The 12,965-nt window shown below is 41.2% G+C and overlaps 1 protein-coding gene across 1 annotated transcript; it reads left to right on the forward strand.

Annotated features, from left to right (window-relative positions):
- The first annotated feature begins 1,202 nt into the window (after nt 1-1,202).
- Nucleotides 1,203-2,424, forward strand: LOC121789557 (protein transport protein SEC16A homolog). Its single transcript, XM_042187988.1, has 2 exons — nt 1,203-1,314; nt 1,645-2,424. Exons 1-2 carry the CDS (start codon nt 1,232-1,234, stop codon nt 2,135-2,137), a joined length of 576 nt encoding a protein of 191 aa, XP_042043922.1. The 5' UTR covers nt 1,203-1,231; the 3' UTR covers nt 2,138-2,424.
- Nucleotides 2,425-12,965: the final 10,541 nt, after the last annotated feature.

A 12,965-nucleotide genomic window follows, 5' to 3' on the forward strand; every position in this document is an offset into this window, starting at 1 on the left:
ACTTCCATTTCAACCTTATAAGTAGTATATGCACTCATGTTGGCTGAAGTTGGAAGGACGACCGATGCACTGAAGTATTTATATCTTATACCTAAATGCCCATGTATCTTTGTTTTATTAATTTTGTCTTTGTTTTCTAAAAATTATTTTGATTTTGATGTAGGTACTGTCAAGCGGTACTAAAATCGCTTAAAACTGGTCGAACACCGGAGCTGGAGAATCTGAGGAATTTAGTTTCATCCCTTGAGGAAGGATTAAAGCTCATCAACAGGTAGTCTGTGCTTCCTCTTCTTTACATCAGTGAATTTTGGTAGATTCTTAGAACCGGAACTTCTTGTGATGCAGGGAGGATTCTCTGTAAACTCAGCTCCCAAGGAATTTATCGGTAAATTGCTAAACCTTTTTTGATAGCACTGCACATCGGGTTGTTGGGGGCTGCCACCCCCTATACCAACACAAGGCGGTGCAGTTCATGGTAATGAGAATAATTATCAGTCCGCCGGACCCAGAGTATCAAGTAGTCAATCAACAATGGCTATGTCTTCATTAGTTTCTCAATCTATGGAGCCTATAAATGAATGGGCAGCTGATAACAAAAAGACTATGCACACAAGAAGTGTTTCAGCACCTGAATTAAAAGGAGTCCAATGCAGGTTTCTCTCAACCTTATATTTGTTATTTTTCCCGTAGAGGCTTGTTCAGATAGATTTATGATGTATGTTTCTACAAATAATGTCTACTTTCATACCTTTTCTTGACATGTAGAGTCAGGCTGACCACCAAAAGAAACTAGTTCTGCTAGCACACAGGACAAAGCACCAGCTGCAGGCAATACGTCTCGCTTGGGTCGTTTTAGTTTTGGATCTCAGCTATTTCAGAAGAGACTGTTGGTGTAGTATCAAACCACGAGGCCGTCAGGTATTGAATGAGCTCCCTGTTCCCAAAAGATGTCTTGGGATTTATTTTATAATGTGAATATACATTTATTGATTGGTTGATCCTATTTGCACTTTTTCACAGGCAAAATGGGTGATGATACAAATAGTTTTTATTATGATGAAAAACTCAAGAGATGGGTGGAGGAAGGTGTTGAACCTCCTGCACCTGAAGCAGCTCTTCCACCACCACCACCCAAGGCTTCTGTTTTTCAGAATGGAGCATCAGAAAAGAGTTTCTTGCAAAGTGAATCCTCATAAACAATGGGAATCAAGAATTTATAAGCCCAAGCACTATGGATAACAGTTCAGGAATGCCCCCACTTCCTCCGACAGCCAATCAGTACTCAGCACGTGGAAGGATGGGTGTTCGCTCTAGGTAAATTCTTACCACTACTTTTATACTTCATCGTGAAACAGAACAAAACTGCAGAATAATGCTCAGGTAAGGACTTGTTTGGTGCTCAGGCATCTGGGACTGAACTTATATTTAGCTTCACTCACAGCTTTTATCTCCCATGTTATTGTTATTCTGGGACGTCGGAGTTGTATTGCTAGTATTCCCAAAAAAACATGGGCATTCTATTGAACCATTGCTTTCTAGGAGCACAACTTTTCTTCTACCAAGAGAACTAATGTTGCAATTGTTTGAAAGAGAAGCTATCAAGTACTGAGCTCAATCTGATTAGTTCCCTCTTTTAATGGCCAGGTATGTTGACACTTTCAACCGAGGTGGTGGGAATGCAGTAAGTGGGTTCCAGTCGCCTTCTGTACCTTCTGCAAAACCTGCGGGTGGTGCCAACCCAAAATTCTTTGTTCCGGCACCAGTATCCCATGGTGAGCAGCCAGTTGTTGACACGCATGTAGAACAAAAGCAAAACACTTCATTCACTACTTACGAAGATGCTTCTTCCTCCCCTCCAAATGAGACATTCTATTCGCCTCGTCCCTCATCTCCCATGGCGCCCATGCCAAGATTTGGAAGCATGAATAACATATACAACAAAGGGGCAAGTGATAGTTCCTTTGCGTCAGACTCACGGCGTACTGTTTCGTGGGGAGGGAGCATAAATGATGCAATGAGCCCTCCAAATAGGACGCAACCTGCAGGAGAGTCGGTGAGTATGCGTCCTCCTCCTTTCATGCCAAATGACACTTTATTAGTAGATTCCTCCGTGAATGGTGGTGGTTTCGGAGAATAATAGTATGAAATCAAACTCTGAACCCCTCGAGATGTACATAACAAATTTTGCCATACAGCCGCCGAGCCTGCTCAATTCACAGATCCACAAATTTTCTTTCTTTTTTATTTTCTTTTATTTTCTTTATACCCAAAATTCTCCAATTATATGTGTAATGCTTTTAACATTGTATGTTAAATGTTAGTTTGTTACCTGGTAACCTACAGTATCGGGAAAGTAATAGTGTGTGATCTGTACATTTGATTTGTTTATTTATTTGAGAGAAGAATAATCGAAATTTTTGGTAAGTTATAACAGTTCAATAAGAGGTAACATTTTGTTTCATTCACTCCCTGACAGGTACAAGAAGTGATACCGATTACATTTAAGATAGTAGGCATTTGACGTATTTTACAGCAAATTGCAAAATCTTGGTGTTCCAATGAGGACGTAGTTACAATAATTCTAATTGAAATGTCAAAAAAATAAAATAAAAAAATCAGCTGATCAAGGTGCTCGAGGTAAGGGTATTGCATCTCTTAGAGCATCATTAACCCCATCCCCATTTCAGGCCTCAAGTCCTCTCCACGTCATCATTCCCCTATAGTTGCGGCCCAGGCCCCAACTGCTCTAACCCTGCAGGCCCCAACCCGGGCCACAACTAATAAATGACACTATTCACAACTTCAACCTATTTTACTCATAAATGCAATACGTTGAATAATTCAAACCGGGAAAATTTATTGTTCAGTCGAAAAAAGAAAATTACAAATCCTAGGAAAAAAAATTACAAATCCTAGAAAAAAAATTTATTAAGCCCTAAAAAATAAAAAAATTACAAGTCCTAGAAAATATATTGAAATAATTTAGAGGATAGAAATTGAGAAATTGGTGAAGAATGTTGAAGAAATGGTATAAATGGGCAAAAAAATAAAAAAAAAGAAAAATAAAATTTTTTTTGGGGTTTGCGGCCCGTCCCGAACCCTCCAACGCTAGCCCGGGCCGGACCCCGGGACCGGCCCAGGCCGCAACTTCCGCTCGTCCAACGCAATGCCCGGGCTTGGACTCGCTTTTTGCGGCCCGGCCCCTAGAGTTATTGATGCTCTTATGTTGTCAACCCCAGTTGCGAAATCCACAAGCCTCTGGAACCCAAATCTGAATCCTTTATGGGGAGCTACCAAACAAGAAAACACATGTTGCATATAAAAGGGCAGAATAGTCTCATTCACTTCCAAGTATGCAATTTGACTACACTGTGCCGTGCCAGAAACAAATATTTTAAATTTTTTAGAGGCTTAATCTGAAGCTTGGAGGATTCTTCATTTGATTTTTCAACAAAAAAAGGTTTGATTTTAGCATGTCATCATCGTAATCAGGTTCAGGATCAACCTTCTATTGTAGAACAAGCTTTAGCATCCATGGGCTTTTTCATAGCCTCTTCTCCCTTCAACGTTACTCATCTCCATTTATTCTAAATGTCAGTGTTTTTTCTCTTGCATGAAGTGTCACATCCCCAATAGCCAAGAATGGTTGCCTAAACAGAATAAGCATGTGTTTGTTGTCTTCCTCCATATCCAAATTTAAATTTCCACATATAGAATGAGCTTATCAACTTTCAGTAGGACATCTTTCAGCATTCCTCTCAGCTTGATAATAGACTGATCAGCTAGCTGGAGATGTATGTTTGTTGACTTCTTCATTCTTTTAAGAAGACCAATTTCTTCTGCAGTCTTTAGAGCCATCGACAAAGTGTTAGATTCTTGATCAAGTAAACAGTCGAAAACTGCTTATTATTATCTCTGTCACATGGGATATGGCAGCTTCCCGAATCTCTCAATTTTGGAGGTTGAAGGTATCTAGCTAGTCAAAATTTGTGAATAATGAGCACTTAATAGAACCATACCTTCCTTTTGACAATTTTCATTTGCTTGAAATGAAGTCTTTGCGCATGGTAAAAACTTTTGGAAAATGCGTCAATTAATAAGGGAGACTTCAACATTCACCTTTCTTAGAATCTCGTTCATCCATTAAAAACCGTGCGGCTGCTTTTTATTTGCGAAAGGGAACAATGGGAGTGGAAAATGATTAGGAAATTTGGATCTCGTGTTGGGCTCAACTTCTTCCTTTCCCTTGCTGCAGCTGCAACCTTTTCTTGCATGTGCTCCTCAGTCCTCTCCATGCGGCACAGCAGTAGTCCACCCACGTGTGAAGTGTTTGGACTAACTGAGGTTGCCTCTAACTCTCTTGCACTTCTTAATGTCATAGCCTTACAATGCTCCACGTCCTTTACGTTTGTCACCAGGGGCGGACGCACATGGTGAGAAGGGTAGGGCTTATGCCCTTACCCAATTTTCATTTTTTGTAATTTTCTACTTCTAAATTTTTTAAAATTTTAGAAATTGATGTTAAGCCCTAACCAAATAATGCTACTGAAGAACAAATTCTCTTGGAACGAATGATTGTAAGGGGCTGAAAATTTAAAGAAGGAAAAAGTGAAAAATTGCAGAGAAAATGTATAATAATAGCGCTGCTGGATGTGAGGAAGAAGATGACTAACTTAAAATTAAATTAACTAATATAAAAAAAAGTCAAATTGACCACATTAATAACTTTGACAAGTATTTTACTTTTTGAAAAGAGACTTCAAACTTATAAAGTGCTATCAATTTTGTTCCTTTTTCAATTAAATTTGTCTTCTTAATAAAATTTAAGTACTCTACTTGTATATTGCAATTTAAAAAAAGCAAAGGGTTTAGAGGAGCGGCATAAAAAATGGTGAACATGAGGGTTTTAGCCTTTTGAGACATTAGAGAATTAAATTTCAAATTCTACACAAATTGTTGGGTAAAGAATTTATTAAACTTGTTAATTTTGTATTCCATCTCTTATTTTTAAAATTTTGAGAGAATAGTTGCAAGCTTGTAAAACAATTATAACAATGGTTATTTTGAAGTTGAGTTTTATTTTTTTTAGTTAATGATATAGTCTTTTTGTTATTTTTATTAGATACATTTTGGACTAGTTTGTAAATACATATGCATTTTTTTATACAGTAGTTGTTAGGATTGCGATTGACGATTTTTTTCTCCTTCTCTTTTGCTTTATTATTTATATGTTCCACTATCTATGACACAGTTTCACCTATTTTTTCTCTCTGTCTCTTACTTTATTAATTACGCGTTAAAACCCTTGTCAATCATAAATGACTTATTTATATGGGACGTAGGGAATATATATATAGTGGAGCCCAGCCCCTACAGCCAATTTTTTCTGCGTCCGCCCCTGTTTGTCACAATATCACTAGGTAAGTCTTTGGGCTGTCTAATATTGGATGTTGCAGCTAGTTGACCAACTTGGGACTGCATATTTCCCAATGTAGTTAACATCTACGGTTGATACTTAGGCCCTACTTGGTATGGTGGAATGCAATGGGGGAATGGAATGACATTCCTACCTCCATTCCATTCATTTGTTTGGTAAATTTTTTTCTTAGGAGTCACCATTCCATCCATTTAGCTAAGGAATGACCATTCCATTTCATTTCATTTTCCTTTCTTCTTATTCTAAATTTTAACAAAATTATATAAATATTATTTAATTTATATTCAAATTTAATATCATCTCAATTTTATAATAAAAATAAAATTCTTAATAGTTGAAAAATACACACGCACACATGCGCGCACACACACCACCACCACCACCACACACACACACACATACTAACACATATGCACACACACACACACCACCACACACACACGCACGCACACTAACACATATGCACGCACACACTACCACCACACCACATATACGCACACAAGAAAAATATTTGGCAAAAATATTTTTGAATAAATATTTTTTTGGCAGAATCAACATATTAATTATTCATAATTCATTCCTTTACTTGACTTAATCTAAAAGACCAAATCAAACAACCTACAAGTGGGAATTTTGGATAAAAATCTCATAAGGGAGATGCTCTCAAAGGAGTCTTCAAAATATCATTCATCATAGTCTGCCAACAAAAGTCTTACAAAATAATATTTATAGCTAGGGTTGGAATCCCAAGAAAAGGGTCCAAAATAAGTGAAAAACGAGTAAAGCAGTAAAAACGTCGGGGCGAACTCTTTGGATTCCGTGGACTTTGCTCAAACGTCGGGTCGGGCGTTCGGGGGATGTGGATTGTCCCGGCCGGGCGAACATTCTGGAATGGCGACGGTGCTCAACGTGCAAACGCCGGGAAGGTCAATAATGTAAGCATTGTTGTTCACTCGCTCTAGGACAATCCCCTCGTGGGGCGAGCTTGGATCTTTCCTTGTAGGGAAAATGTATTTTTCGAAGGTTCACCCACACTCAATCTCCGGGGTTGAACAACATTTTCTTCCGCCCTTTGTTCACCCTTTGAGCTACTTGTTCTCTCATCTTGCAGATTCGCTCTTGCACTCGGATGTGCAAGTCCTGTAAAAATTTGACCTTCTCCATCCCACCTACGTCAACCATATAAGACAAAGGCAAATCGGCCATGGACAAGTCCAACGGGGTGAGTGGATTGAAACCATAGACAACCTCAAAAGGGGATTGTTGGGTAGAAGAATGAATGGTCCTATTATAAGCAAACTCGGATATAGGTAAACATTCTTCTCAAGAAGTTTTGTTTTCAAAAACCAAGGCACGGAGAAGAGCACCCAAGAAACGATTTACAACTTCCGTTTGACCATTTGTTTGGGGTGTGCGGTGGTAGAGAAAAGAAGTTTGGTACCCATCATACCCCAAAGTGTTTTCCAAAAGAAGCTCAAAAATTTGATGTCTCTATCACTCACAATAGTTCTTGGGACCCCATGGATTCTTACCACCTCTTTGGAAAACAAACTAGCAATGAATTTGGCATCACTTGTCTTCTGACATGTAATGAAGTGAGCTATTTTAGAAAATCTATCCACCACTACGAAAATGCTATCATTTTTTCTAGTAGACATTGGGAGACCCAAAACAAAGTTGAAAGGACCAGGGGTGCGTAGGTGTCGTTCAAGCAAGGATATATCCTACTAGTCAGGATAGAGATCCTAACTAAGCCTAGACCCTGGTTTCAAAGATTCCTCAACCCACTCTTACTGATCAGTATAGTGGTGATAAGGGTCGAATCCCACAGAGATGGTGCGTTTAAACTACCGCGGTGATATTTGGAAAGGTTGGTTAGCTACCACGCTTGGGTTGAGTCTCTACCTAGGCAAGAACTTAAAGGTGGTGTTTTACTGGTCAGACGGTATGAAAGACATCTTGAATGTAACTGTGTACGTGAAATGGGGAGACATTTTTGTAACAGAAAATATTTAGAAGGTACGGGTTTCTATTTTGGGCTAAACGGAATATTCAGAGGGTAGTGGAAGTTTGGTGACTAGGCTGACAGGGCTTAACTAAAAGTGAAGGACAAAAGCAAAAAGCATCTAAAAAGTAAGTGGTCCCCTCCAATTGAAATAGACACCATCTTCTTCAACAAACACATCCAAAATTCAGATAACAATTCCAGATTCAACACGGAAAACACAGATTATCAACTCGCGAACACAGATCTAAAACTACGAAATCAAATCTGAAATCAAACACTGGAACTGGACTTCTGCATACTGGTCAACATGGAAGAACGATTCGGAAATTAAAACTAAGCTTTGCATGCAACGATCCACTTCCCAATCAAACAGTACCAGTTTATACTATCCTAGAGAAACTTGCTACGTAAAACAGAAATGAGAGATTCAGCACTTAAAACACCAAGAAACTTTAGATCTAAGCTAACTAGGCAAGGAAGGAAAAGAAAACAACACAGTAAACGAAACGGAAATCAACTTCATAGCATAAACACGTTCGGATCTTCAACAAGTACTTCAAAAACAGAAAATATCCAAAAGCAACAAAGATCCAACGTAAGGAAAGTAAGGAAAATTAAACTGCGAAGGCAAATAAAAGTGTTTTTGCCACTCCGGGCGATGGAATCTCTAAGCTACGGTCTTGCTGGCTGGAACAGACGATGACTGGAACTCTGGGAACATCTGGGCGTCAGGTGATCATGGTTGCGGCGAGGCAAGAAGCGGGACACGGCTGAAAGACTGGTATTACCGAGAGAACTCTCTACCTAAAGATGGTGGTGAATGAGTGAATGTGGTTTTTTTTTTCTCTCCTTCTTGGCTTCCTTTTATAGGGAGGCTTACCCTTGATTTTAGGGTAAATCCTCATTGCAAGTTGACTTCTTTGCCCTTAATTGTGGGTAATCCGTCCCAGCTATCCGTCTTCTCCATCTCAAGCCGTTTCAGCACGAATACTGATCAGTATGAGATCATGCTGGCGCCCTTTTTCACCTGAACATTCCGAAACTTCCCTACTGGCTAGAACACTTAACCTGCACACTTTGAGCAACTGTTTTGCAGATATAATCAATTTTGCACATCATACTGACCCGTAACAAAGGCCTAGAATACGACTTATCAAACTGCTCACACTTACCACATGCTTGTCCTCAAGCGTGAAGAACAACCAAAAGACATAAGTCGAATTCTAGCCTGGTTACTCCCCTGACTGACTCTACCTAACCTAGACTCTAAACTATGATGCAAAAGAAACACTTAAACAAACACACAAAAAAAACTGAAAACACAAGAGCGGGCTATATTTTCAACCATCCCCTCCCCTCTGGATCAGGTGCAATCCGGCCTTAGACAGCCTTGAACTTCTGCCACCCTCCCTCTCTCTCCCAATCAGTATATCTGTTTGTCAAGATCGCCCACACTCTCGGCCCAACTATAGGTTCACTCAGTCACTCATACCTCACCAGGAATGTTAGGACTGCATTCTCTCATTATGCTCAACCACAGTTGCTTCGGACTTAGATCTCACGAGCAGCTACTGAAGGACTTATAGGCTTGTAACGGGGCTTTTGGCTTGTAATGTTTTGGGTGGATGTTCCTAAGGTTCTAAGGTTCAAAATTTCTATTTTATTGATGCGGGGGGGACTGTGTGTATCAGCCTTCTGATCAGTTGCTTTTCTTAGTTGGCGCTTCTGGCTTTGGTCTCCAACTGGTCAGTAGCATCTTTGTGGCTTCGCCACCCTTATTCCATCATTCATTTTTTTGTGGTCAAATCTTTCTGGCCATTTTCTTCATTTTCTCCCTTTTTTTTTCGTGGCTTCGCCACTCTTATTCCTTCTTCTTTTTTTTTTTCTTGGACTGGGGATGACTCCCTGGTCGATTTTCTTCTAACTTTCTAGTCCAGCTGGTCTCTGCTTTTTCGCACCTCTTCCTGGCCAGTAAGCTCCATTTGTTTCATTGCCCTTCACACAGTCCCAGGGGCTAGGGGTGTTTATCTGGGTATAAAAGTTAAGAAAAAAAAGTTCTAAAGGTGGTTTTTTTTTAGGGGGGGTTTCCTACTGCCTTCAGTATTTGCTACCCATGGTCACTTCACTCTAGGCAAATTGTGGCAGCCTCTCTTTCTTTTCAATATATGTGGAAAGTGGTTCCACTTTAAGGCTTATAACTCACATTTTAGAGGGCTTACGTGTTCGGCTCTAAGTATGGGCTTTTCTCTCATACTCACATCATCTATCCTGACTAGGAGGTACTAATAGGGATGGTTTCGGTTTTCCAGCATGTCCTATCTCCCTCAATTCCCCTCACCGTCAGCTCAAGACGGTTGAGTTTTAAGCCCAATCAACACACAACATAAAAAACTAGACCTAACAAAACAAAAACACAAACACAAAGACTACACATATATACATACATCCTACTGGCCATTGCGTCCCCCCTCCTACTTCACAAGTGTCTGCCCTCAGATATGGCTGTGAAGTGGAAAAGGTAATGGCCAGTAAGGCGGGCACACAGACGACAAAATAGCAACTAGAAACAACAAACTAAACACCTAAACAAAAACCAACGAACACAAACACGAATAAAAACTCCTCACACTTAGGCCATACAATGGACTAAGTGTGAGTCAACATGCGTACGAAAAACAAAAACAAGAGAACACAGAAATCATGCTCTAAAGAAACAAACCCTATACTTCTCACACTTAGACTACTAAATAGGCTAAGTGTTATGAATGGGGGTTTGCGAACAAACACAGATTATACCACCTAAACAAAAACCAAGACACAAAAAAAATACGGAAAGCTAAAAAAAACTGAAAAATTAAAAAGAAAACTAACTGGTCGTGGGGGGTGGTCTTATCGGTGTCGCCTGCTCCTTCGCGGTGCAGGTGGTGCAGGTTGTTGCTTCGACTAGTCCTTCTCCGTCTCAGCTCGGTCCGCATCATCCTTCGCCTGTTCCTCGGCTTCTGCCGGCACCTCGGCTTCCTCTGTCTCTGGCTCTTGTGGTCCATCATCCTGGCCTCCACGGTTACTCGGTGCGTCATGCTGGGCTTCACGGCCCCTGGCTCCTGTAGCTTGTTCTTTCCTCTGGTTGGTCACTTCCTCCAATAACTCATCTATCACGGATGCCATTCTGCCCATCTCCGTTATCAATCGCTGGTTCTCCTCTCCTAAATCAGTCATTATCGTCTCCATAGCAGCTTGCCTCTGAGTCAGCATACTCTGTCCCGCAGACTCTTTCAATATCCGTTCCATTGCGGACGCCAAACGGATCATTTCTGCCCTCATCTGTCTGTTCTCCTCTGCCATCTCAGTAACCGTTCTTTCGAACAATGCAACTCTTCCTCCTGCCGTGGCTTAAATACGCTAACTCCGCTGCCCAGTTTCTGTTCGGATCTTGCAATCGGAGAAACTCCGCCATTGCGTCTAGAGATATCATCGGTGGGGCTTGCTGGTTTGGTTCTGACGGTTGCGGGTTTGGCGGTGGTTCTTCCCGCGGTGGTTGTGGGTTGGGATTATCTCCTCGGCGGGTTGAAGGGTTGTCGGCTTTTCTCACGACTCTTTTCTTTCCCATGGTTCCAGTGGTGATTGTTAGAGGGGATTTGGGTTTTGATTTCTGGAAGAGAATGGAAATGATGGTTTGTGATTTACGCTTTCTGAGAGAGTATGGGAGAGTATCTCTTGAAAGGGAATTTGAAAATCAGGGTTTGTGAGGGAGAAGGGTTGGGACGGTTGGTTTAATTTGGATGAGAGGGGGCTGTTGCAGGTGGTTTCAACTGGCTATCAACGGTTGCTGGTCGCAACGCTTAGGATGAAAGGCGGTTAGGAATGCTGGCCCCTGATTGGCTAGCGTGTCTCCTCTCTCTGCTCCACGCCATTCCAGCCGCTGCCACCCTGCAAAAGCTGCATAAGCCTCAATTAAAGTTTCGTCCTTAGCATAATTCCCCTCTATACTTAATTAAGGAAATAATTCAAATGGGCATTTAGATAAAAATTGAAGTAGCACAAAATAGGTAATCTCTTGGTCCATTCGCGCTCCAATTTTAATTTAAGGCCCGAAAATATTTTTGGGTTTTCTTAGAAATTCTCTGACATGCAAAGACTATGTATTTACAAAATTTACAATATGCAATTTAGAATTCTACTTGGCCAGTATATGCAAAGATTATTCTCTAAAGGAACTAGCCACGTGGAATTCCAAATTCCTATCTTACTGATCAGTATGAAACCGATGTAAGTGGTTGTAGTGGAATTTCATCCACTACACCCACCTCTCTATTATCCCTGAATATTTTCAACCTATGTCCATTTACTATGAAAGGTTCAGAGTTAGAAAAACTCCCTGAAATTTCCACTGCCCCATTAGATCGGAGTGCAGTTATGATGTAAGGTCCTGTCCATTTGGACTTGAGTTTCCCTGGCATAAGCTTCAATCTTGACTGGAAGAGTAGTACTTTCTGGCCAACATGGAGCTCCTTAGTTCTCAGATTTCGATCATGCCACAATTTAGTTCGCTCTTTGTACCACATGACTGAGTCGAATGACTCCAATCTAAGTTCCTCAAGCTCCTGCAGTTGCAGCTTCCTTTCCTCTTCATAGGCTGTAGCATCCATATTCACTTTCTGTACTGCCCAGTATGCTCGATGCTCGATCCCAGCCGGTAAGTGGCACATCTTCCCAAAAACAATCCGGTAAGGGGACATGCCTATGGGGGTTTTGTAGGCTGTTCGATACGCCCAGAGAGCATCCTCTAACCTTACACTCCAATCCTTCCTAGAAGTGTTCACAGTCTTCTCCAAAATTTTCTTTATCTCGCGGTTAGAAATCTCCGCTTGACCATTTGCTTGCGGATGGTAAGGGCTGGATAGTCTATGGTGCACACCGTACTTTTTCATCAAGGATTCAATTGTACGGTTATAGAAGTGCGTACCTTGATCGGATATGATCGCCCTGGGCACACCGAATCGGCTAAAGATATGACTCTTTAAGAACTTGGCCACCTCCTTGGCTTCACACGTGCTTGTGGCCTTGGCTTCTACCCATTTGGAGACGTAGTCTACAGCAACTAGGATATACAGATTCCCATATGATGAAGGAAACAGACCCATGAAGTCCATTCCCCATATGTCGAATAGCTCGCAAACTATTATGGGTACCTGCGGCATTTCATCCCGGGCAGATATTCCACCGGTCAGTTGGCAACGCTCACAGCTCCTGCAGAACTCGTACGCATCTTTGTTGAGAGTTGGCCAGTAAGTGCCGCTATCCAGAATCTTCCTTGCCGTCTTCTTGGACCCGAAGTGCCCTCCACATGCTAACGAATGGCAGTGGGTTAAAACATCCCGCTGTTCCCAGTCAGGAATGCACCTCCTTATCACTTGATCGGACCCTACTCTCCACAGATAGGGGTCATCCCAAAAGTAGTATTTTGCTTCACTCTTGATCTTCATTCTTTGGGCTTTGGTAACACTCGGTACTTCTGGAAGC

The sequence above is a fragment of the Salvia splendens genome, unplaced genomic scaffold, assembly GCF_004379255.2.
Source record: "Salvia splendens isolate huo1 unplaced genomic scaffold, SspV2 ctg273, whole genome shotgun sequence".
Lineage (NCBI taxonomy): Eukaryota > Viridiplantae > Streptophyta > Magnoliopsida > Lamiales > Lamiaceae > Salvia > Salvia splendens.